This window comes from Panthera pardus, unplaced genomic scaffold, assembly GCF_024362965.1.
Source record: "Panthera pardus isolate Hobbes unplaced genomic scaffold, ASM2436296v1 HiC_scaffold_20, whole genome shotgun sequence".
Lineage (NCBI taxonomy): Eukaryota > Metazoa > Chordata > Mammalia > Carnivora > Felidae > Panthera > Panthera pardus.
In genome coordinates, this window is record NW_026526766.1 from 10,347,527 (window position 1) to 10,373,962 (window position 26,436).

General features: G+C 46.2%; 1 protein-coding gene across 5 annotated transcripts in view; it reads right to left on the reverse strand.

Annotated features, from left to right (window-relative positions):
* Nucleotides 1–26,436, reverse strand: part of KANK1 (KN motif and ankyrin repeat domains 1) — a 211,230-nt gene that overhangs the window by 10,854 nt on the left and 173,940 nt on the right. For 2 of the 5 annotated variants that reach the window (XR_008424132.1, XM_053907780.1), the window contains exons 4-8: nt 20,371–23,039; nt 5,467–5,664; nt 4,702–4,810; nt 3,279–3,521; nt 1,809–1,896 (exon numbers count right to left, since the gene is read on the reverse strand). Coding sequence is in view for 4 of the 5 variants with exons in the window: in XM_053907780.1 (XP_053763755.1) it covers nt 1,809–1,896; nt 3,279–3,521; nt 4,702–4,810; nt 5,467–5,664; nt 20,371–22,600 (2,868 nt within the window). In the remaining variant the exon portion in view is untranslated. Of the gene's footprint in view, nt 1–1,808; nt 1,897–3,278; nt 3,522–4,701; nt 4,813–5,466; nt 5,665–20,370; nt 23,040–24,888; nt 25,073–26,436 lie in introns of those variants that run through there. The other 3 variants (XM_053907783.1, XM_053907781.1, XM_053907782.1) reach the window with 3 other exon arrangements.

Below are 26,436 nucleotides of genomic sequence, written 5' to 3' on the forward strand. Positions count from 1 at the left end.
GTTTTAGCCCATTCGGTCATACTTTGGGCCACCTGGTAAAAAGGGTCCTGGGTTGGAAAAAAAATGCATCACATGTTTTCTTCTGCTCACTCTTTTACGTATTCAGATTTCCATTTCTCTGGAGTCCATCATCACGCAGAGGGAAGGGAACTGTGTCGTCTGGGTGACAAAGTCTGTTACGGATATGTACGTGCTGTCCTGTGATGGTTACCTGGCCCTGGCAATGTCATCATTCAGGTGTCTCCCACTTTTCACAGAACAATGCTTTAAACACTTTTTCACCAAGTGGGTTCAACTTAAGCAAAAAGGTACTGAGCACAGAGTGACATGTGACATGTGACAACATGCTTGGCAACCTGGGGCCACAGCACCAATATTTTGGGAATGGTAGAAGAAAAAGTCTATTATGGCTATAAGACCTAGGGTTCAGAGGCACCAGTTTTTAAGTTTAGGTTAAACCTTGTGGGAAATATGAACACTGCAGTGACGTTTCCTGGTTTTGCTATTTGTGACTGAAGCAAGGACAGGGATTTAGTTTATGCTGATGGAGTTCAACATGTGGTTCTGTGATCCCTCTAGGTCAGGGGTTTTATTTAGTATTTCCTTCTGTAAACATCACCGCCGTGCTCCTTCCTCAGCACACTAATTCAATGTCAAGACACAGCTGGCTCTGATAAATTTAAGTTTCTATAGCAATGTAAACAAATGGGTGAAGAAAACATAATTTAACAAAAAGGATTCAGAGAGGAGAAATAAAACACGGACCAGGACTTGGGACAGGTAAAATCTAGCCCCAGTACTAACTAGTAGCTAGTTAACTAGCTCTAGATGACTCTCATAATCTCTAGGGCCTCAGTTAAGACAGGATAGACCAGAATACAGTGGCCTCACAGGTGTGCACGCCCAGGGACCTCTCATGCCTGTGATGGCTGTCACCAGCTCTTCTTCAGATTGTGTGTGTTGTACATGATGAAAACTGCGCCTTTCCAGGATTAGGCAGCCCCTGAAGTCCCTTCTTGTTCTAACATTTTGGTTTCATAACTCTATAATCCTCTGAAACTTAGAAATCAACTTTCTCACTGGCTGCTGACAGATGCAGCATAAAACTTCACATTAACAAGATGCAAATATTCAAATGCAAACTGGATCTAACGTAACTGAGAATTTACACTTTTCTCACTGTGCTGCGAGAAGTGTCCGTCAGAGGGCCAGTCTGACTGCGAGAGGAGCTGCACCTCCAAACGTCATCAGCACACGAGGGAGCGACGAGCTCGGCCATGGTATCAGAGGCACCATCGCCACGGAAACGCTCACCTGTCCTGCGCTGGGCCATTCGTGTGCCCAAAGCGACCCCCAGCTTCTCTGCCGCGTGTTTCCAAGTCTCTCAAAGTGTGCGACAATGACAAGTACAGTCACTCCTAAGTTTAAAAATAGTGGCTGCCTGCATTCCGCATCAGAACTTAATACACAGTTTCATAATTGAAAGGAATGCTGACCTCGGCCCAGAGAGGTTGCTTTGAAAAACACATGCCAACTTGAAAAAAAAAAAAAAAAAAATTCTGGTGACTCTTCTCCCTGGATGACAAGGTTCTGTGAGCAGAAGCAGAACCTGTAGAAAGCTGACGCCTGACTGCAGTTCGCCTTCCGTTCCATGGGCGTGAGGCCCACTCTGCATACACGAGTGAGAAATAGTTCGGGGAAAGGCACACGAGTGACAACAGCTCAGGGCAGGCAAGAGACACCCTCACAATGGGGTCCACTCGGGTCCTTTGTACGGACTGGGGACAGTGTCTGTAAGGAAGACTCACCATGTCCTTGCTGGTCAAAGCTTTGGGGTCATTTATGTTATTTTTCAGTAAGTTGCATGCAGATAACATCTTTTCACTTAATTCATACCTAAAAGGGGACAAGACAAAAGAGAGCTTATGTTTGGCCACAAAAGGAAAGGCATTTTTATTTCCAACTCTACAGTCCTTTAAAACACAAGAGGCCCCAAGTTGACCTGGAGCAGGTCGTGGTGGTATAAGGTGCTTGCCTGGAGGTCACACAGGCGTCCCCAGGCATCCAAGCATCGAAGCCACTGCACAGAGCCAGTGTGTCCAGCCAGAGCTCAGCTCTGGCCATACGGGTAGCTTTCGGATTCACCTGTTTGGCCTTTATGATAGTGTGGACTAACATCTGGAGATTTTTCCCTCCTTCTGTTCTAAGTTCTCAAAAATATTTTCAATCGTAAGGGGTTGACGCAGTCTGTGTTACCACATATCCGTTATGCTGACCAGTAAACCACACCTGTGAACTCTGCAAGTGTGGAACCCTCCTGAAAATATCAACTTAAAAATTGCATGACACATGGTACACAAATTATATCTCAATAAAGCTGTTAAAAAAAAATCTAGATGATAAGATCCTGAGCCACGTGAAAATACCTGGAAATATAAACTAGAAACACTTACCTTGTATTCATGTAGTTAAACTTCCATTTGCACAATTAAATAGAAGTTTAGTGAAATGTTCTATTTATACTTCACACAGTGGAAAAACCATCTTGAAATTTCCATCTGTTCTAGTCTCTCCTGTTTTATAAGCATTGATTCTCTATTTGCTAACAGTCTGTAAAATCTGCTACATTGTTAGATACGTTTCAATCAGAGTATTCATTTGATATTTTAGCTGCTGTTCAGGATATTCCCAAACCCATTCTTGTGGTGTTCCTTATCACTCACTGAGCAACAAAATATAGACATGTGACTGATTACATCATCTTTACGGTGAATGTGGTCCCTGAGGCTAAAACACTGTTCCTCTTATGCACAGAGATGTTACCATAACAATACCGACACCAGTATCCAGAAAAATGGCTAATGATATAATCTGAAACCTTGAAAGAAATGTGCTGGCCACACAAAATTCTAATATGCCTTTAAATATAAGGTGGGTTGTCCAAACGATGGACACCTCAGTGGCACTTAATAGTTCTGTGGACAGTGGGTCCACATATAAAATTAGATCGCGAATAGGTTTAAAGGAAACAAAGGTGACAGGCTGAGGAGCCCTTCCCTTTGCCGCTCCTCTGAGAGACCTAGAACTTATCCCCCTCCACCTATATTTATGAGCAGCAGACGCGATGGTCGTACCTTTGAGGATGAAGTTTAGCTTTCCTTTGGGGGGTCAGAAAGACCAAACCAATAGTTACAATTGCAAAATCTAACTGGACAACTCTTCTGCCCAAGCACATTGAACGTGGGAAAGGTTAGGGAGGGGAGGGGAGTGTACCACACCTCTCTCTGATTTCCACCTTCTCAGGTTCACATTCTGGAACCTGCATTTCATCTTCCACCCTGGCGGACTTGAAACCTTCCATATTAACTGCGTGGTGCCCTTCCGCCATTCCCCGAGTGTCTTCGTCCTCCTCTTCCTCCTCCTCTTCCTCAGGAGGATACTCAATGACGTCACACTCGTCATCTGACTCGGAGGAAGAGCTTTCATCTGAGCTGGAATCATCACTTGAAGTTGTTTCATACCTAGGTGGCAATTGGGAGTTCAGGAGATGCAAGGCGTGCCCGGAAAGACCCCGTGACCGAAGTTTTTATGCAGGGAAAGCTAACTGACTCCGGACATTTCACCAGTGGTTTTAGACCCTGCATTTAGAAGTTCAAAGTAAGTTCTATTTAAAAATCTGGTGGTTTTGAATGGGTTCTGACTTAAAAGGGATAACTTGGGTTCCCAATCGGTATCATTATACACTTGTAGGAAAAAATGTGTATAAATACAGCACCTCTGGCTTAGTAGAAATCAAAGGAAACTTAACTTCATGAAAGAAGTTAAGGTCTGCAGTGGTTCATTTTTTTCTGTGCCTTTTCTTCTCCCTTACATTCTTCCTGTTTTGCTTCATTAACTGTACCAGTGTTACGGTGAACCGATTATGTAAGTAACCCATGGTTTCTCTGGTCCGTATGTCCTCCAAGACCTCCTGGGCCACATCACCCAATACGACTTCAAAGATTCAGAAAACAGGCCTCATTAAGTTAAATCTCTACGGTACGCTTTGCTACAAATATTACCTCCAATAACTGCACTACTGCTTTCTTGTCGAGGCCATATATGGATTCATAGATTAGCGGCTCTGATTCAACTGTAGGAAGACAAATTGGCTTCACTACTTATCTGGCTCAATGAGAAACAAAAGAATAAACCGCTAATAAACACTCTATTTAGAGAGTCAAGAAGTGACGCACGGCTGGATTACTCATCAAGTGAAAGGCCCTACAATTTTGTTTGTGTGCACGGAGAGCGAACAGCCCATTCTCAACGGGTGGACGGCCATCACCGGCCCGTGGAGTGATGCTCTCTCGCCTCTTTCTGTGTGTTTCTGAGTCTCATACAGGTAAGCACAAGTTGGCCAACACCGCGGGACACCTGCTGCCTGCTGCTTTTGTTGAAGACTACCGGTTTCAGATCAGAGGTGAGAAGATGTCAAGAGCTCAGCTCCGTCAGGTGTCCTTTCAAGAGTGAGTGGCATATCCTTAAAGAGAGCGAGAAGAGGAGAGGACAGAAGCCCAACTGCACCTTTCTGAGGGGGTCTTCCATCACCAAAATGTGGCAGCAGCCCAGACTAGCCACCTTTGAATGGGACTCGAGGAGGCAGGAGGCAAAGTAGACAGACAGACCATGGAGAGACGCTCGGACCGCCATCTTCCTTACCCTCCGTTAATGCCAACAAACTGCAGATTCTTCTTTGCTCCATTTGAATCTCTGTTGCCATCCTTCTTCTTCATGATCGACTTCAGCGTGCTTTCACTGTTGGTACATACTGTGAAAAAAGGAATCGAGGTGATCGAAATTAACATAACTCATATGCACACAAGTTAAGTGAACGAGAAATCTCTCCTCACGTATGTTTGGTTTTTCACCACATTTATGTCAATCTAGATCTTGGCATGTACATATGAGAAACTTGCACAGAATCCAATGGAAAAAATGTATGCACGCAAAGAAAATAATTTCAAGTTTTTTAAATGGAAAAAAAAAAAAACCCATTAGTACTTCCAGACATAACAAAAGCAATGACAACTAGCATTTGTATCAGGTTTCACTGTATAAAGTGACGCTGTATCTCATGTGGGCCTCAAAAATCACTTAGGCACTAAAATAGGGATTGTTATTATTCTTTTCCTTCAGCTGAGATGATCTGGGAAAAGTTGCTGCCTGCCAGACTGTGGAAGAATGAAATGGTGTTTAAAATATTTCATAAGTCACAAAATTAGATGAGTTTTCTTTGGGGATAGCACACCTCTTTCTTTGGTGAATCTTCGTAGAAGACATTCTAGGCCTACCTTCCTAAAGTTCGGTTCTTAGGTCAGTGGTTATTCCAGGTCAATCTAGAAGGCACACTGACATCAGACTGGAACGCAGGCAATGCGGGTCCCAAAAGCCTGCGGCTGAGAGGGACCAAGTGAGGGGAATTACCATAGAGGCCAGCGGCTATCTGGTCGTCTGTCAGGTTCACGGGAGACAGCGCGCTTTCCTGAGAGGGGAAGGCGTCCTGGCCGCCGAGGGGTCTCCCGTCCGTGGTCCCCACTTCTTGCTCATGCCGGGATGTCTGGGTGTTGAACGGTCCTCCTGACTGAAGGCCTCCGCACTTACAGGGGTATTCCAGACTACTGCCTGTCAGGGAGGAGACAGGTGCACAAGTGTGTGATGTTAGGACCGAACGAAGTGGGTTCAATTTTTTTTTTTTTTGAAGATTTATGCAACTCATCATCTTCTCAAGGGCTTTTCTCCCTGCATTTTCTTTCTGCATATATGGCAGTACCGTGCAAGCTGCCCAAACTCAAACCCCAAGGCCGCCTTCACCCTCAACCTTCCCTTTATCACCACATCCAGGTCCACCCGGGCCTGTCCTTCCACCTCCCTCCCTTCTTCCTGGCCTGGCTGCTACCACCCAGCCTGGGTAGAACCAGCAGCGTAGGATCCTGACCGCCCTCTTGTTCCGCCACGCGCCTCGCGCGCACTGCTACAGAGCAACAGCCCGGCCCCTGGAGTCCCGGTGGCATTCCGGCTCAAACGCACTGAGCAAAGCTAAAACACTCCCCTCTGCTCAGGAAACGCGGCCCACCCTGTTTAGCCACATATTCTAGGCCACCCACAAGCTGGCACATCGTATTTCCTCTCCACCTGTATTTCCCACCATGCCCGGGGTCCCTGTGGAGGTGAGGACTGCAGCCCAGTCACTGGGATGCTGAGAGTGGGCGTCTCTAATTCTCCCGACAGCACTTTGTACCTGATGCTCTCTTACCTGGAACGCTCCTTCCTCCCCCTTCACAGGGTCAAGCCCTCCATCACCCTCTCTCCTGAGCCTTCCCTGACCTCTCTGAATAAAAATGACGTTCCTTTCTCTGTGACTCACACAGCCCTCTTACCTCTCGGACTCTCTTACAGGATCTGTAGTAAGACAAGGTGCCAGGTAATTCCTGGGACCGTCTAAGACTCCCTTCTAGTCTGTGAGTATTCTGAGGGCACGAAACCATTCAAATCAACTCTCTCTCCTCACATTTACTACACACTGCTTTTGTGTATTTGGAGTGCCTAATATTTGTTCATGGACTAAAGCAGAAGACGTGGTTAAATGACTGCACATAATTAACGTATACAGGCATAGCACAGTATTTTCAATGTGGCTGACAAAGAAAGATGTTGACAACATATGATTAAATAAGAAAAGCAGATAAAATTCTACACATGTGATTCTATTAAAATACATATAAATACACACATCTGGAAGCTATGCAGATGTTAACTTTTCCCTGTGCTTGCCATTTTTTAGAGTGACTATTAACTGTGTTCAAAATCAATCTTTCTTTCGTTCTTTCTTTCTTTCTTTCTTTCCTTCCTTCCTTCCTCCCTCCCCCCCTCTTTCTTTCTTTCTTTCTTTCTTTCTTTCTTTCTTTCTTTCCTTCCTTCCTTCCTTCCTTCCTTCCTTCCTTCCTTCCTTCCTTCCTTCCTTCCTTCCTTCCTTCCTTCCTTCCTTCCTTCCTTCCTTCCTTCCTTCCTTATTTATGAGACACACAGCATGAGTGGGCAGAGGAGTAGAGAGACAGAAAGACCTAACTCAAAGCAGGCTCCAGGCTACGAGCTGTCAGCACAAAGCCCGATGTGGGGCTCCAACTCAAGAACCATGAGATGGTGACTTGAGCTAAAGTCGGACACCCAAGTGACGGAGCCACCCAGGCGTCCCTGTTCAAAATCACTTTAAGAAAAGAGTAAGAAAATTCTTTGCCTAGCAATTTGTTTCTAGAAATTTTATCCTAAGGAGGTACAAAAAGATACAGAAGGATGTTTATGGTCTGCATGAGTAAAACAGTGAAGAGGCAGATACCGCAGTATGCCGATAAGAAACCAGTGAAATAAGCTGTGGTATGTTGACGCAAAGGAATTCCAGGCAGCCATTAAAAATGTTGGTGCCGAGGGGCGCCTGGGTGGCGCAGTCGGTTAAGCGTCCGACTTCAGCCAGGTCACGATCTCGCGGTCCGTGAGTTCGAGCCCCCCGTCAGGCTCTGGGCTGATGGACGGCTTGGAGCCTGGAGCCTGTTTCCGATTCTGTCTCCCTCTCTCTCTGCCCCTCCCCCGTTCATGCTCTGTCTCTCTCTGTCCCAAAAATAAATAAAAAACGTTGAAAAAAAAAATTAAAAAAAAAAAAAAAAAAAAAAAACGTTGGTGCCGAGGGGCACCTGGGTGGCTCAGTAGGTTGAGCACCTGACTCTTGGTTTCGGCTCAGGTCATGATCTCATGGTTTGTAGGTTCGAGCCCCACATCGGGCCCTGTGCTGACAGTGCGGAGCCTGTTTGGGATTCTCTCTCCCTTCTCTCTCTGCCCCCCCCCCCCCAAGTAAACTTAAAACAATTTTAAAAAATGTTGACGTGGGTGGACATTTATTACCACAGAAAGATAAGCATAACGTATTAGCGAAGTTTTTTTTTTTTTAACTTTATTTATTTTATTTTGAGAGAGAGCACAAGTGAGGAAGGGGCAAGGAGAGAAGCAGAGAATCCCAAGCAGGTTCTACTCTGTCAGTGCTGAGCCCAATGTGGGGCTTGAGCCCACAAACTGTGAGATCATGACCTGAGCTGAAGAGTTGAACGTTTAACCAACTGAGCCACCCAGGTGCCCCAGTGTGTTAGTGAGTTTTAAAAATAAGTTATTAAATTGTTCAGAGAAAATAAACTTATTTTGGTGAATGATTATATGTATACATATTAGAAGAAGTCTGGAAGGATCTAGAATAAACCTGCTTAACACTTCTTTTCCAAGGCCAAAGAATTATAGGTTGTTATGTTTTCTTCATTGTGTTTATTTCCTAAATTATGTATTGTAAACCTAACTTACTAATACAAATAAAAAACTTAAATCTACCCACAATGTGCTATGGTAAGAATCTGATCACAACTTTCTCTCTCTTAAAGCTCTGAAATCCCTTAGATCCTTAGAAGAAAAGACATTTAAATACTGATTGTATTCTAAGTCAATTAGGAAAAAAAGAACCATGATAGATTCTACAACTGTTCTCTTCAAACTCCACTGTTGATGCCAATCATCTGGGATATCTGTTAAAGTGCAGGTTCCCAAGCACCTGCTGCTGTGACATCATTCTGCAGAACTGGGATGGGGCCCAGTGGTGGGCATTTCTGACATCTCCACGGTGCTGTCCCAAGAGACTCTGATGCAGGTGGCCCACTTTCCAAAGTACTGGTTTAAAACAATGACCCCCTAATAAAAAAAAGTGGAGGGAGGCAAAATAGTCACAGTGGGGCATTACCACCTCAATTTTAACTGTCATTCATCCAAGCTAAGAATTCTGAAAGCCAGGGACATTCGTTGACTTCGGAGCTGGACCAGAACCCACGTTTCCTAATTCTGTCCGTGAATCAACAGCACCAGTGCCCTCTGCTAGCTCTGCGGGCATGGGGCCTCCCTCGGGGACTCCACAAACCCACCTTCCTCCCCTGCATACACAGGCAACACTGAATGCAGCCCTCCAAATCATACTTAGTGCCCTTTTGACCTAATGTGCTCCCCCAACGTCAAACAGGAAACGACTAGAGTGCCTCTGACTTACTCTAAGTGAAGTAAACAACGCAGGGCCTTTGCCTCGGTCCCTCCTTCTCCGACCCCACTCATCACTGCTGCGAAATTACTGCAGTCACCTCTCCCACGTCTCAGCAGTTATAATCCCCGAGTGCCAGCACACTCTTCCTGGACAAACACTCACTAAGCACGCTCCTATTTAAGAACCAGTGAGGACTTTTACAATGCAAATACACCAACAGTTTTTTGTCATTACTGAAACCACAAGCACATACAAAATTAGACGCCAGTAGAACAAATCCTTGCGTGCCCATTAAGGGCTTCAACAACCGTGGGAGCTACCTGGCCTCACCTAGACTCCTCCACCCACACTCAGGATTACTGGGATGCAAAAACTAGAGGGCTTACCACTCTCGTCCATAACTATTTTAGTATACGTTCCTAAAATAAAGGGCTCTTAAAAATAATTACGGCAGGGGCGCCTGGGTGGCGCAGTCGGTTAAGCGTCCGACTTCAGCCAGGTCACGATCTCGCAGTCCGTGAGTTCGAGCCCCGCGTCAGGCTCTGGGCTGATGGCTCGGAGCCTGGAGCCTGTTTCCGATTCTGTGTCTCCCTCTCTCTCTGCCCCTCCCCCGTTCATGCTCTGTCTCTCTCTGTCCCAAAAATAAATAAAAAACGTTGAAAAAAAAAAAATTATGGCATTAAAACTTTCAAATCTAAAAAATTTTAAATAAAAGCTTATTGCAGGGGCATCTGGTTGGCTCAGTCAGTTAAGTGTTGGACTTCGGCTCAGGTCATGATCTCACCGTTCATGGGTTCGAGCCCTGTGTCGGGCTCTGTGCTGACAGCTCAGAGCCTGGAGCCTGCTTCGGATTCTGTGTCTCCCTCTGTCTCTGCCCCTCCCTCACTCTCACTCTCAAAAATAAATAAACATTAAAAAAAATTTTGGGGGCGCCTGGGTGGCGCAGTCAGTTAAGCGTCCGACTTCAGCCAGGTCACGATCTCGCGGTCCGTGAGTTCGAGCCCCGCATCAGGTTCTGGGCTGATGGCTCGGAGCCTGGAGCCTGTTTCCGATTCTGTGTCTCCCTCTCTCTCTGCCCCTCCCCCGTTCATGCTCTGTCTCTCTCTGTCCCAAAAATAAATAAAAAACGTTGAAAAAAAAATTTAAAAAAAAATTTTTTTTTAAAAGATTATTGCATATTTGCTCAGTATTCAAATTTCTCTGATGGTCTCTCAAAAAACTTTTGTAAGGTATTTGAATTCGAATCTTTGTCATAAATTTCCACTGGCTACTCTGGTTTTTAAGTTTTTGGATCCATAGATTTCTTTCTTCTTTTTAACCACATCTTTCAAAAAATACTTGTAACGTGAGGTATAATTTCAATAGAAGAAAATGCACCACCGTGTAGTCTGACGAGTTTCGGTACATGCATACACCTGCGTAACCACTTTCCTCAGGAAGATACAGGACATTCCTAACAATGGAGAAAATCCACGCTGCCCATGTCGGCCTTTGTGGATAGTCCGCCCACCAGAGACCATCGCTCCTTCTCACCAGAGCTCAGATGTGTAGACAAGGGCTTCAGAGAACTTCTCCCGTGCAGGGCCAAGCCCTCAGGTGGGCATGTGAGGGTCCTTTGTAATGAACGGGCAGCTTCATCTTGCCTGTGGGAGTTCTACTGCTCAACTATTCCTACCCTCTAGGTGTTCACAGTGCTCGTGTGATGTCATCACTCCCACCTCTGTGCCCTTCTTTACTAGACTATTCTACAGGCCTGGAATTTCAGCGACCTTCACCACCTGAACCCTGACCATACACCTTTCAAGGCTCGCCAGGATTCTATTTCTAGAGCCTCTTTCCTCTGGTGCGATCCCACAGAGGTCTCTTTTCTCCCTCAATGTCCTGCAGCGCTCGACCGTCCAGACCAAAGTATGCCCGTCCTCTGTTTTACACGTGTCTCGTCCACGAGCACGCCAGCTCCTGTCTCCATGCTATACTCTTAGCTGCTGTCCCCTTCAGGGCTGAGAACAATGCTGGGGAAAGGAAAGCCTTCAGCAAGTGCCTGTATCATTTGATGGGAAGTCACGGGGGTTCTGTTCAGACTAATCAGCAAGGCAAAGAACAACATTAAATGCTAAACTAGTTCTCATTTGCTGAAGCCGGAAGGAATGTGTCACTTTTATGGCCAGAAAATGCTTTTCAGAGAGGGCTGAAACTCTGGCTGCTCTTGAATGACCCATAAACAACTGTCCGAACTTGATAAGGACCCATGGTAGTCAGAGGGCACACACAAGGACAGGCGCACCAGCACAAGGCTGACAAATGACTGCTGTGTTCAAGTACAACGCAGGAGAGATGCAGCCAAGAAAACCAAAATACAGAGAACAACAAAAGTCAACAGCCTCGACCCTGGCTACACTTCAGAATCACCAAAGTTGTGGATGGGGCTTTAAAAAATACAGATACGATGAGGGGTGCCTGGGTGGCTCAGTCGGTGAAGCGTCTGACTTCGGCTCAGGTCATGATCTCACGGTTCATGGGTTCAAGCCCCATGTCAGGCTCTGCACTGACAGCTCAGACCCTGGAGCCTGCTTCAGATTCTCCGTCTCCCTCTCTCTCTCTGCCTCTCCCCCGCTTGTATGCTCTCTCACTGTCTCAAAAATACATATTTAAAAATAAATAAGTAAAAAATACACAATGAACTATCTGTAGGTGGGCCCAAGTATTTATTAGTACCTTTTAAAAGCTCCTCAAGTGATTCTAATGTGCGGCCAGGATTGAGAACCACTGAATTAAATTAATGGGTACAAAACCTGAATGCTGAGGGGCACCTGGCTGGCTCAATCCACACAGCATACAACTCATCTCAGGGTCATGAGTTCAAGCCCCACCTTGGGCATAGAGCTTAAACTTAATAAAAACAAACTTGACTGCTGAACACAAGAGTTTAGACTTTCCTCTGGTTAATTTAGTCCATCAAGTTGGACCATGTGAATTCTTAGGAATTAGTGGAGTTTACTTAATAGTTCTGGACCGTTAATCGTAGAAGTCCATGACTACCAGTAAATGCTACCCCAACAACATGGGCAAAACGACAGGAGTAACCACAAAACACCTGCAGAATTCCAGCACTGGGGCCTAGATGCTCAAAACTCCCACCAGGTGGCAATGGTTCCTACAGGAGGCACCCCTGGAGAGTTAGGGACCAGGCGGGGAGGCAGCTGAGCTTCAGTCTTTAACTCATAATGACCATCAAGGCCAATAATGCATGAACCTCAGTTGATGATTTGACCAGAAGAGTGGTAACTGAAACACAGTGAGTCACAGAAATCTCAGGGTTCTGAAAAACAACAACACCTGGAAGCATTAATTCTAATTCTAAAGTACATGTAGCATTTAATATATGGATAATTCCACTAGCTAAGGCAAACTATAATGAAAACTAAGTCACATTATTAAAGAGAAAACTTTTTGCATGTTCCTGACTTGAGAATGTTTAGAATGTAACATTTAGAAATGCTGAAAGCAAACTATTTTAAAAGAGAAATCTTTTAATGAAAAACAGAGCTGGAGGAGTGTTTTTTTTTTTTTTTTTAAACAAGATCACCCTCTCCAGTTTCCTCCGTGACATTTCTCCATCTAGAATTTATATTAGTTCTTGGCACATAGCAATGTGTATATTTGTTAGACAACTGATTTTAAAGAATAAAATTGATTTAAAAAATTGCTGTTAAAATATTCCAATTCTTCTGCATGCCAACCAACATTTTCATTTACAATGCCAAGAGCGTTCTGAAAATGCAACTGTGAACACTGTGGCCAGGTATTAAACATGTTATTTTGCTAAAATTTCAGCTAAACATTCTGATTTGAGCTTATTTGTCAGGAAGAAGGCCTGAAATGTCTGAATCATTATGGAGGCCATGCCATCATCTAGGTATTTTCCCCAAGTAAAACAAAGAATTCAAAGGGATCTGAATATATCTAGTTTTTCCATAAAGAAAGAAGCTTGAACACAAATTTACCCTTTTCAGCCCACATACTGGTTTGGGGAAATTAGTAGAAATTATTCATGAAGGACCACCTGGGTTTTTGTTTGTTTTTTTGTTTGTTTTTGTATATACTACTTTTGGGGGAAGGTATGTATCTTTGATAGAGGAAAAAGGGCAATCCTGTTCTGAATGAGGCTCAATATTCGGAACCCTGCCTAAAGACCAATGTATGTGGCTACCAACAAAGTCAACTTGAACTGGAGAGCTTCAAGGATCAGAGCTGCTTAATAATTTCTAGGGCCATTTTAATATCTCCCTTCCAGACAGCTGTCATGAATATATCTAAAACTGGGTACTTAAAATGCTAGAGTGGAGGAAAAATCGGATTCTCCTTCACCACAAGCCCACCCACATTTAATTACACACCATGCCAAGACTTGACCCAGAAAACCCACACTGACAGGCTGCAGTGACTAAACTTGGGTTAAGCATGTGTGTGCTTCTAGATACAGCCAAGGACTTCATCTCCTCCCCCAGCCACAGACGACTTGACTGCAGCTGAACCCTTGGAGCACCTATTTGCACATTATTTGGTGGCTAACACGCAGCGCCATAGGCGATCATTCATATTTCTGGCATACAGATCTTGGCTTCCCAACTGGACTGCGAGTTCTTCAAGGCAAAGACCACTTTACATCATTTGAGTGCAAGTTCTTTAAGGCATAGACCACTTTACACACTTTGCATAGAGCTGGCAATGAATGGATGGCTATCAACCGACCTCAACAGACAAGGGGACAGGGCAGGCTGTAAGCATCTTTACTGAGATATTAATTACTAGCCGCTCGGAGGAAGTATGAACTAGTAGCTAGTAGCTACTAGTAGCTTGGAGGAAGAATGAACAGCTGTGACGACTGTCCAATATCAACAAATTCGCTTCATCGTTTATGACTGAACACCCAAGAACTCACTTCAGGTCTCAAAAACTATCAATCTGCATGCTTGAGCCAGCAATGAACTGCGTATTTTAGGATTCAGAATATAGGCTAAAATACACTTGTGTCTGTTTCAGGAGTTCCTTGTCCATTCCACCAGCACCCGTTCAAAATAATAAAGCATCAGTTTAAGAGGGTAAGATTTTCAAACACGTGTCAGCTGAAGGGTTCACAAAGGTGGTGGTCAGATTTTAAACCTTTATAAACGATTTTCCTTAGGGCTGGAGTACTTAAGCTCCAGGTTTGTAACAGATGTCCCAGACCTGCAGTTTCAATTTTTCTGAGCGTCAGCTACCTCTTTTGAGGATCTGAGGAAAATTATGCAGTTTCTTCACAAAAATTCCTAACACAAAACAGTTCATGAAGCAATGGCCCCCAGATTAAGAGGCCTTGCTCTAAGGCTGTTTATTCTAACATTTCCCTGAAACAGGGCCTGGGTGGCCACCACCAGGCGGTTGGGTGGTGCTGGTGGGAGGCAGCAGGAAACCCATGAATTTTAGAAAAAAGTTTCCCAGCTGAATCTGACGGGCAGCCCGGCGAAGAGGTACGTTAAGAGAATAATTCTGCTCAAAGGGCATCAAGCGAGAGAAACCGAATCCAAACTTCTCATGACACCGGAGGGCATGGCAGCCTCCTGACTTCCTCTCTCAACCAATACTTCCAAGGTCGCGAGCGGCCACTTCCGGGTCAGCTCTTCGGACTTCCGGGTCAGCAGGACCTTCCCTCCATCATGCCATCAGACACCCCAGGGTTTCAGAAGCATTTTGTCTGGATTACATGACGCTCTGGTAACACTTATTTTAAAAAACTGCGATTAAAAAAACCCCCAAGACCTAGGACAAGTAGATGGTGTATTATTTGAGCTAAGATAAAACCAACTAGAAATAGTTACTTCTGTGACGACTTTATTTCCCCGATTTTGCTTTGGCTCAGATCTCTTCTACAAAATTACTTTCACAGTTATGGGAATGATTTCAAGTTCATACTTTTTTTTTTTTTTTTTAACCCAAGATAACCAAGAGTTCATATACGAAACTGATTTCAAAAGCAGTTCTCCCCCTACCCAACTCGTGTGCATGTGCTGTCTCTCAAAAATGAATAAACATTAAAAAAATTTTTTGAAGCAGTTCTTCTAAGAGTTGAGTTTTCTGTGAATCGCGGCAGGCAGTTAAGTTCCGCTGTTAGAGTTTTGTTTGTATTTGCTCAGAGACAAAATATGAAGTACATGAAACTCACACTACCAGCAATCAAAAAGGACTTTATAGATATATGCACCCTGATGTTCACTGTAGCACTATCAACAGCAGCTAAATTATGCAAACAGCCCAAGGGTCCATCAACTGATGACTGGATAAAGGAGATGTGGCTTATGTACAGAATGTAGTATTATTCAGCCATAAAAAGAATGAGATCGTGCCATTTGCAGCAACGTGGATGGAGCTAGAGGGTATAATGCTAAGTGAAGTAAGTCAGAGAAACACAAATACCATATGATTTCACTCACACGTGGAATTTAGGGAACAAAACAAATGAACAAACAAAATAAGAGACAGACCAAAAAAACCCAGACTCTTAAATATAGAAAACAGATGGTTCCCAAAGGGGAGGTGGGTGGGAGGACGGTGAAATATGTGAAGCAAATGAAAAATACACTTACTGGGGCACCTGGGTAGCTCAGTCAGTTAAGCATCGGCTCTTGATTTCAGCATAGGTCATGATCTCACGGTTTGTGAGACTGAGCCCTGCACCAGGCTCTGTGCGGACAGCATGGATTCTGCTTGGGATTCTCTGTCTCCCTCTCTCTCTCTCTCTGGCCCCTTCCCTGCTCACTCTCTCTCTCTCTCAAAAATATAATACATAAACATTAAAAAAATACACTTATCATGAAGAGCACTGAAAAATGTATTGAATTGTTGAATCACTATATTGTAAAACTGAAATTACTTTAACACTATATGTTAAGTACACTGGAATTAAAATTTTCAAAAAGACACATTGAGGAAAAAAAGTGCTTTACAGAACATCTTTGGTCATCAACAGATTGCGGCTGCGTCAAAATTATGACAAGGTCTCTTGAATCCTAGAAGAACGTTGGTGACCTTCTATGTGAAAAATAGAGTATGTACAATTCAACTTTTGTTATGAAATTACATCTCTAAAATACAGAGCCACACACATACACACCTGTATACACCAACCACACAAGGGGTTACCCCAAGAGAGCACAAGGAGACTTTCCCTTTTTATTTTGTGCTCTTCCTGAACTGTTAATTTGTTACGAGCACATATTTCAGTTATAACTTTAAAAAACTGAATCGAGGTGTTAGGCATTATGGTGCTACAAAAAAGAATGTTCTTTCACTGTGAAAAAGTGATGCCCTCCAATCTCCAACCTAGAAAAATGGAGAAGTCTCTGGACTGCGCACGAATACACAAAATTCAATTTAGGCTTTAGCTTTAGCTTTTACGCAGACTCTGAATGACTCAGAATTGAACACTTACTCTGTTTGTTTTGTGTTTTCCCATTGTTACCGGTATCTTTATCTTGATAGAACTGTTTGTTGGGGAGGCATAATAATTGAGAGAAGAAGGTGACGGCCAGAATTATGAAGACAAAAACTTGGATTAGAAACAAAAGGCCATTTGTACAATTTGCATTTGGGCCACTTGTTCTATATCTACACTTCCATTTCTGGAAGTACTAAAACAGCAATGACAGCCAGCATTTATTGATCATTTACACTCTGTGCTGCAGACTATTCCAAAAGCTTTCCTCCTATTGACTCATTAAATCTTCATTTCAACCCCACGAAGGAACAAAGACAAATTGTCCTAGTGGCCGAGAAAAGAATCTGAACCCAGAATGTCCGGCTTCAGAGCGAAACTTAACTTTTTTTTTTTTTTTTAATTTTTTTTTTACGTTTATTCATTTTTGAGACAGAGAGAGACAGAGCATGAACGGGGGAGGGTCAGAGAGAGAGGGAGACACAGAATCTGAAACAGGCTCCAGGCTCCAAGCCAACAGCACAGAGCCCGACGCGGGGCTGGTACTCACGGACCGTGAGATCATGACCTGAGCCGAAGTCGGACACTCAACCGACTGAGCCACCCAGGTGCCCCAAACTTAACTTCTTAAAATAAAGTACTAGGTTCATGTAAGGCATCATTTCTATGCTCTTTTGGTGATGTCAAACTCAAATTCCACATTGTTTTCACTGGGGGAAAAAAATGCCTATGCTCTACATGAAATGTATCCTAGACTGGGCGTGAACAATATTCTGTATCCTACAGAGCCCGCGGTAAGTCCCAGTGATTCTGACACGCCTTCACTCTTCACAGCCTGCAAGTGCTGAAAAGCTCTACTGTAACAAGCTACTTTAATTTTCAGTCCATACAACAATAACGAGTAACAGAAGCTTAATGCTCTGGGTGCGTCCCTAATCGGACTGCTTCTTCACTAGAACTTTAGAATACAAATGTGATGTGAATTACAGAAATACTTTATTTTTAAATGTTTTTTAACATTTAATTTATTTTTGAGAGACAGACAGAGACGGAGTGTAAGCAGGAGAGGGGCAGAGAGGGAGACACGGAATCCAAAGCAGGCTCCAGGACCTGAGCTGTCAGCACAGAGCCTAAAGCGGGGCTCGAACTCATGAAGTACGACATCACAACCTAAGCCCAAGTCGGATGCTCAGCCAACTGAGCCACCAGGCGCCCCCAGAAACACTTTAAATTTGCTCTTGTGTGCTGGGAGGGGGCTGCCACTATGACCAAATAAGTGTTATTAACAATATTCATACTTTTGTTCAAATGCTGTAGGTCTCCTGTATTTTAGCTGATTAAATCGGTGTTCGTTTGCGGGGTCAGATCTAAACAGGGATGTCAAAACCTTCTCCCTGTTCCTGATGCTCACGGTGTCAGGCGGGTGACTGCAAGGGTACAACTCAATATTTTTGGCAGGAATGTGAAATAGAAACCCCAGTTTGGGGAGGAGGGAGGAAGCTGGCAGGAAAATGTTCTTATAATGGATGATGCATTGTACCATCTGTGTCTGGAGGTGTTTAAGAGTTTTATTTTGACTTCACATCTGACATCATGATTTTTAAAAAGAAGTAGAAACAAACATATTATTAGTTACTTAAGACTGCTTCAGTCCACGTATCATTTTAATCCTATTTACTCTAAAATGACCCCTCTGTACATTTACTAGGCTTGATTCTAAAAGGCAAAAACCCCACACAACAGCTGTCATTGCCATGTTCATTTTTTTTCTTCTGTGATAAGCTATCTCTTCCATAGAACGTTTACTAGAAACTATCATTAATTCAGGTTTGAGAGTGAAAACCTAGGAACACATAAAAGTAATCTATTTCAGCCTATTTTAATCATTACTCTTTTGACTGTAAAGGGAAACAAAGAATTAAAAATTTTTGTTAATGGTTTACTTACAATTCGGTCTATAATACATGTTTTCATATCAAATTAAATGCACACCATACAATCCATTTGAAGCATTAACATTCATTTTACCTGAAGCATTAGTCAGAGTAGAGAGTGTGGGTTTTTTTAAAATTTCTTTTTTAATGTTTTATTTCTTTTTGAGACAGAGAGAGAGACAGAGACAGAGACAGACACACACATAGTGTGAGCAAGGGAGAGGCAGAGAGAGAGAGGGAGACCCAGAATCTGAAGCAGGCTCCAGGCTCTGAGCTGTCAGCACAGAGCCCGATGCGGGGCTTGAACCCACAAACTGCATGATCATGACCTAAGCTGAAGCTGGACGCTCTATCGACTGAGCTACCCAGGCGCCCCGAGAGTGTGTTTTTAGTAGCTTTCCAAACCTCAAATACAGTTCAGCGTGTCAACAAAAGAAGCCACACGGGACACACACGATTAGCACCATCACCAATGACAATAAAGGCTTATCGCGGGCTCACCGTGTGCCCGCAGTGAATACAGAGGCAGCCTTATAGGATGGGTGCCCTTCTGTTCCCATTTTATAAATAGAGGGTAAAGAAGGGTGACTCTGTCTCCCCAGATCATGCTGGTGTGAGAGAGCTGGAGAACCAGGAACAGAACACTGTCCTACGATGATAAGATGCACAATTAGAGACACATGGCAAAGGGAAGTCCTTCTAACGAGGCCTGCTGGGAAATACCGTATGTCCTAAAACCTTCTGGGGTAATTTCTCAATTAGTTTCAATTTAAAGAAAAGCTGGGGTGAGCAGGAATCCCCCTGAAGAGAGGAGGGGAAAGACAAAAATGTAAGCACCTATCAAAATGAACCACGGGAAAGGCTCTCTTCTCTGAGTTCGGGCTGCGGACGCCCTTATCAGAGCGGCCTTTCTGGACCACCCCATTTCCGATAGCTACCCCCCACCCACCCCTCGGCCCCAACCATCTCCACTCGCTATCCCTATAACTGGAGTTCTTTTCTTCATAGCATGGATCATCACCTGACATCCTTCAGATCTACTGTTTATTGCCTGTGCCCTCAACAGGAAAGTAAGCATTGTGATGACAGAAGCCTCTAACTGTGCTTGGAATGGAGTAGGAATTCAATCATTACCTCCTGAATTAGCAAGTGAATTCATGGAATCGCTCTCCCTTGGTAGAAGTTTTTAAGCTTTTTTTTTTTTTAATGTTTGTTTATTTGAGAGAGAGAGAGAACACGCATGCGCGTGATTGGGAGGTGGGGGAGGGGGGAGGAGACAGAGAGAGGGAGACCCAGAATCCCAAGCAGGCTCCAGACTCTGAGCTGTCAGCACAGAGCCCGATGTGCAGCTCAAACCCACAAACACGAGATCATGACCTGAGCCAAAGTGGGACACTTAACCGACAGCCACCTAGGCGCTCCATACCTTAGTAAAAGTTTTAATGAGAAACATTTTATGCCAGTATGTGTCACTGATCACATACAGGTAACTATGATTACAAACTGTGGGACTTTTTCAGGCTGTCCTGTATAAAATGAGCAAGTAACTAGAAGATGTTGTAGCAAACCGGTGCATCCCAGAAGACAGCCACTAGGCCAGCCAACGCTGGCTTGCTTTTCTGCTCCCGGCCACAGTCGTCAGCCAGAGGCCAGTGAAACCATCAGACAACGAGAATCAGCAGAGCTGTTTCTGGGGTTTGATTCTTGCTGCTTATGGGTGTTCCTGCTACACACTGCCATTCTAAAGCTCTCTCCACGGTTCCAAAAACATGGTTCCAGCAATTAAAAAGACCCATACCTCCTGGAAATACATTATTATTCCCACCCTCCCTCCTCCCTGGCTGCCTCAGAAACCCACCTACCTGTGACTTTACCCAGACTCATTCTTGGGAAGTCAGGGTTCCTCAGCTCCTCCGTACTTGCGGACTTCATGACTGAGTTGATCGAGGACAGGGTGCTAATGAGCTGCGAGTTCAGAGAGCCGATCTGCGAGTGCGGCTCCCCAAAAGCCTCTGCCAGCTCGCTGTAGTTCTCAGCCAGCAGTGTCTGCTGCTCAGCCAGCAACTTCTGGACCCGCTCAATGTAGTGATCCAAGCCGGTCACCATTCCAGCGGGAGCCTGGGGCAGGGGGCTCTCCGCGAACTCGCCAACAGGCCCATCTCCTACGCCGACGCTCCTCCTGCTGGCTGCCAGCCCCAGAGTCAACTGCGGAGGGCCACAGGCGATGGTCCTCATTCTGAGACCAACCAGATAATTGTCATTAATATTTATCTGCCCCACGCCTGACTCTCTGGTCTTCACGGCCGACGGCCTGTCAAACCCAGAAGTGCCAGAGAGCACGGTTCCAACTCCGATGGACCGTGTGTTGGTGGAGGAATTGACATCCTTCACGCGGCCTTCTCCTACGGCCACCGTCCGCATCTCCACGGTCTGAGTGCTGGTCTGCTTGTCCAAAGTGCTGAGGGAAGTGCTGGTGCAGGATTCCGCGAGGGTAACCACCTCGGTGTTGGTGCCCCGGTCCACCTGCTCCCAAACCGTGCTGGTGTGCCGGCTCGCGGTACGAGGCACCGCCATGACAGCAGCCTCCACCTGGCCAGCGGCCTCCGTGTTCACGCTCCGGGACGTGAGCTCCTTCGGGGGGCAGACAGTCACATCAACGGAACAATCCCCGCAGCCGATGGATCGCACTTCTTTGAGATTCAGGTTGGTCTTGAGGAGCGACAGATCGTGCACGGACTCCTCCGTGTTGCTGCCCGTTTCGCAGACGCTGATTTCCACACCCACGCTCTTGTCGCACGTCTCCACGGACCTCCCGGTACCCTGCTCGTGCGTTTCCACCCTCTCCTTGACAATCCACCAACTCATGGGCAGCTCGGGCCCCACGAGCCTGCTCTCACAACGGGGCCGGCAGGACACGCCCAGGCTGTGCATCTGCACGGCGCTCCCGACACAGGCATCCGCCAGGTCCACGTGATGGCCAGCCGTCTGGTCCCTGGTGGCCACCACCGCCTCCACCATCTTGCTGAGAACCAGCGGCTGGGCCGTCACGGCTTTGTCCGCCTTCTTCCTCGACCCCGCGGCCTGCAGCTCTTGCTTGAGTCTAGTCATCTCGCGGTCATGGGTGGTTTCTTTCAGTTGCACTTCCAGGCGGTAGATCTTCTCCTTCAAGGCCTCTATGGTCTGCTGCTGCAGCTCTATTTCCTTGTCCGCTTCCGTGGTCACGCCAAGCATGGCCTCTGTCACGCCGACCCCACAGTTCCTCGACTCGGTGGCCGTCCCGACGGCGGCGTCCTTCCGGGACGCGGAGCCCCTGCGGTACACCACCACGCGGTCCATGGTCTCGTCGGCACCCACAGCCACGGACCGGCACTCCCCGTCCTCCCGGGGCCCCGAGGAGGCCTCGCAGCTGCCGTCCTGGATCTTCCGCTCCAGGGCCTGCATGTCTGCCGTGAGCTGCCGGAACTCCCTGACGCTCTGCGCGCTCTGTTCCACGCGTTGCACCTCGTCCTCCTCGTAGTCGATGTACAGTTCACCTCCGCCGCTACTGCGCCGGGCCCTGGAGAGCCGCTCCAGCTGCGACGCGCTCCCCGCACTGTAGGACCGCTTCCTCACACCGCACGCGTCGTTCTGGGCTGTCGCTCTCTGGTGTTTCAGCTGCGAGGCCAACTGTCTCTTCTCCTCTTGCAAGACGGAGATCTTCACCTGGAGCACGGGGATGGTTCGCACCTGCTCCTCGAGCTCCTTCAGGCGCTTCAGGGCAATGGCCATCTGCTCGCGGATGTGCTGCAGGTGCATGGGGCTCACGTTGGTCACTGGCGTGGAGATCCCCGAGCTCAGGGGGCTGTGGCGGATGGAGCTCCCCATGGGCGACGTGGTGGCCACGGCTGGGGCATAGCCGCTGTACTCGCCGTTGCCTTGGTATCCATTCTGAAGCTGGTGCGCGGCAGGATTGTGGTTTCCGGAACCCATGAAGGAGGAGAGCGAGCTCGTGGAGCCCATGCCTCCAAAACTGGCCAGCCTGGGCCTGCGGAACTCACCCGGGGCCACCTGCATGGTGACTCTCTCCTGTTCCAGTCTCCTCCGGGTCTCCATCAGCGTCTTGGTGACATGAAGGTTGTGCTTTGGGAGTTGAGGGGAGGGCGGTGGCAGCTGTCGACTTTCTGGGACGGTAAGGAAAGGGGGTGAGGTCTCCGGAGGGGCAGGGGGCCTTGGGATGGGAGTCGACGTAACGTGGCTTCTGGCTAGCAGGAAGTGAGGACACTGCCTGTTGTCATCACTGTTGGAGGACGAGAGGGATTCCGTGGAAGTCCACACAGCCTGCTGACCAGGCACGGCCCTGCTTTCCGGGCATGGCACCGACGGCTTCCGCCTCTTCTCTGGATGTTGAGTTTCTTGATGGTGTTTCCTTTCTGTATGTCGTCCACGTACTTGAGGAAGTCTAAGTCCAGCTGATAACCATAGGGGGTCTCCACAAAGTAAGGATCTTTCTGTTCCTTGTCAGGATCTCCGTTCAGAACATCATCTGTTTTTCCTAGGAGAGCGAGAAGGGAGTATTATAATGCCATGTGATACACTCAGTGATAAAAACCAATATCTGTATATTCGGCAGTGTGGCAGACTAGTGTGATTTCAGAGTTGATGGACTTCTGTCTGTTCTGATCCTGGATCTACAACCTGACAGTTGGGTGAGTAAGTGAGTATACCCCTGGGAACTTCAGCTTCTCCCTGAGTAAAAATGGAAACAAGTATATTTACCTCATAAGGTTGGTAAAGAATGTAATGAGACTGTGGTTTTAAGGATCCCAGGGTATATGAAGTCCTTACCAACTACTTTTATTTTTGGAAAGAACATATTGAAAAGACTTGTGTTTTCAGGGAGATCATTTCTTTTGTTGTCTACAGGCCACTGAGGTATAGAGAACAGTCCTTAAGCCTCCTATTTTCGGGGTGCCTGCGTGGCCCAGTTGGTTAAGCGTCTGACTTCGGTTCAGGCCCTGATCTCACGGCTTGTGAGTTTGAGCCCTGTGTGGGGCTCTGTGCTGACAGCTTGGAGCCTGGACCTGCTTTGGGTTCTGTGTGTGTGTGTGTGTGTGTGTGTGTGTCTCTCTCTCACAAATAAAGACATTAAAAAACAATTTTTTTTTAAAGACTCCTATTTTATAAAGTGAACTATGAGGCACCAAAGGTGAAAACGCTTAGAATAAAGGACCACATCGGTGCAGATCTAGGAAGCCCGGGACGTGAGTTCTCCCCACCACTGGTCTCAGACACTGCAGCCTTTCTAAATGGTGGCCGAAAGCACCCCAGTGCCTGACCACCACCACAAGATCACAATTTGCCTTGACCCTTTCCTTGCGGAGAAAGCCGGGGGCAATGAGTGATTAACTCTAGCAGCATGTGTGTAAGAACACAGAAGGCAGACTTCAACTCTTCGTGCCTTCCCATTTAAAAACCAGCACCACCCCTGTCCCAAACGGAGGAGAACTTTTCTCTCTTGGATTTCTTTTGGACAAAACATTCGATCTTCCAAGAACACCTCCTTTTGTATTTGTAACACGTCCAAACAGATGCAGAAGAGAACGAAAATAAAAGCAAACCTATACTCTAAACACTGGATCATGTGGCATTCAGTAAATGCTACTTGGGGCTAAACCAAACATTTAGAAAAGGAAACACAAGAACTTTTCAAGGCACAGACCTTGCTGCTGACCTGAGCTGTGCATTTCAAATAGAAAAGCAAGGCCGTTTTTGTTTGTTTAAATTGCAGGATTAAGTAATGTGTTTTCCTAGAGTCATAATAACAAGCTCTGCTTTTTTTTTTTTTTTTTTTTCTTTTTTTGAGCAGTGGAAAGATCCCAAAACCAATGAGTGAAAATGCAAGCCATGTGTACCCCTGCTCCTATCCTGGGTGTAAAAACCCACCACATTGCCGGACAAGCATTTCCAGTTCACTTTATAAAATTTGGGTTGCCTGCCTGTCCTTCCTAGTCCAATCACTGCTGGGCATTTGCACCTGATAGGGTGAAGGCACTGAGTAAACCTTTTGCCTCCTCTTTCCTCTGAAAAGTTGGAAAGAAAAGTACGAAAAGACTGCCAAGCAGTGGAGTAGAAAGGTTATGTATTCTTCGTGTCCTGATTTAAAACAATATTAAGCTGTTCTCCCTGTTCCTATTTAGGCACTGGATTTCATTTCTAAAACGTGGAAATTCTATTGGAACCAGGTGCTCAGCTTTAATCCTTTTCTAACCTCGGGGTGAGCTGATGAGGAGCCGGTACCCGAATACTTGGGCTCACGCTAGCAGAATGCTTCCTTCCTTCCCTCTTTCTTTCCTTTTTAACTCCACACGGGCAACACGCTCGCTCAAAATATGCAGCCCGACCTGTTTCCAGAACTGTCTGCAATTCCACAAGCAGAGAGAAGCCGCCGGCTCGGGTGTCCAGAAAAAGCAGGCGGATCTGACCAACGGGATCCGGCGATTCTAAAACCGGGCCACCGCTCCTGCAGGCCACGGGGAGCGGGTGCCCAGGCCGGAGACTGAGCTCCGCGCGCGCATGCCCGCCGCGCTCCGCTCCCCGCCGGGCCCGCTCGCCTGCCCGCCGCCCCGCCACCAGGTGCCCGCGGCGCCGCGCTCCCCGCCGGCCTGAGGCTCGCCGCCCGCCGCCCACCCGCCGGGCGCCCGCTGAGCTCCGCTGCCCGCCGGCCGGCTCCCCTGTCCCCGCACACCCACAGGCCCGCTCTCCTCTCTCCCCGCCGGCCTGCCCCCCGCCCGCCGCCCCGCTCACCAGCTGGCTCCCAGCGCGCCCGGCCCTGCCTCGGGCGCCCTCGATCGGTCTTCACCCCGTAAGGAAAAGAGGTTCAACATTCGTGCACACTTCGCCCGGCCACGCGCAGACACCATAGGCCCGGTGCTCGCCAATGAAGTCTCCCTCCGGCTCCGGTGACACCGCCCCCCGCACACACTCAGCTGCTCGGCATTCCCTGCTTTCTTAATGAAAACAGGAAACCGGCAGCGTGTGCAAATGTGGGTTCTCCGTCCCAGGCGTCGCCAGGCATAAAAATAAAGCCCGCAATTTAAACCTCTCCACACAGAGGTTCTGTGTCCGCCGTAACAGCCACTTCGTCCCCGAAGAGTTTGTGTGCCGGTGTGGAAACTAAGCAGCCTGGGGCCTGGGTCACCTGAGGAGGTTCCAGGCACAATGGGCGCCACTGTCCCCTGCGGGAAATCTCAGCACTGGGCTCATAACCAGTGACAAGCAGTCATCCTTTGACAGTATTAATCTCAACCGCGCCTGTGCCACTGATGAAAAGCTCTTCAAAAACAAACACCAGCCCCCACCTTTTCCCAGCTACAAAAGTAGTCCATGCTTATATTTAAAATAAAATAAAATAAAATAAAATAAAATAAAATAAAATAAAATAAAATAAAATAAAATAAAATAAAATAAAATAAAATGTAATGTAAAGTAAAGTAAAATAAAATAAAATAAAATAAAATAAAATGTAAAGTAAAGTAAAATAAAATAAAATAAAATAAAATAAAAAATAAAAAAAAAAAAATAAATAAAATAAAATAATCCCGTACAGGCCATTTAAAGAATGAAAAAAGTCACTCTTCTCTCACCACCTAGTGGTAATATCAATACTTTGGTTTAACTCCTAGATTTTTCTGTGTTATCTCTTAACATGGTTATTTTACCCATCTGCAGTAGAAAAAGGTAATTTTTGTGTTCTTTCTTTTCAAAAACGCTTTTTTAAAATGCACTGATTTAATGTCAGGATTTGGAACACAACCAAACACATCACATTTTTCAGTGACATTTAACTGCCCGGCTCATTTTAGTTGTTTCTTAAATGCACACTGAATTATCCCCCAAATGAACTCTGGACTTCGAAATCTGGGAGTCAGGAAAGGTTAGAATTCAACCAC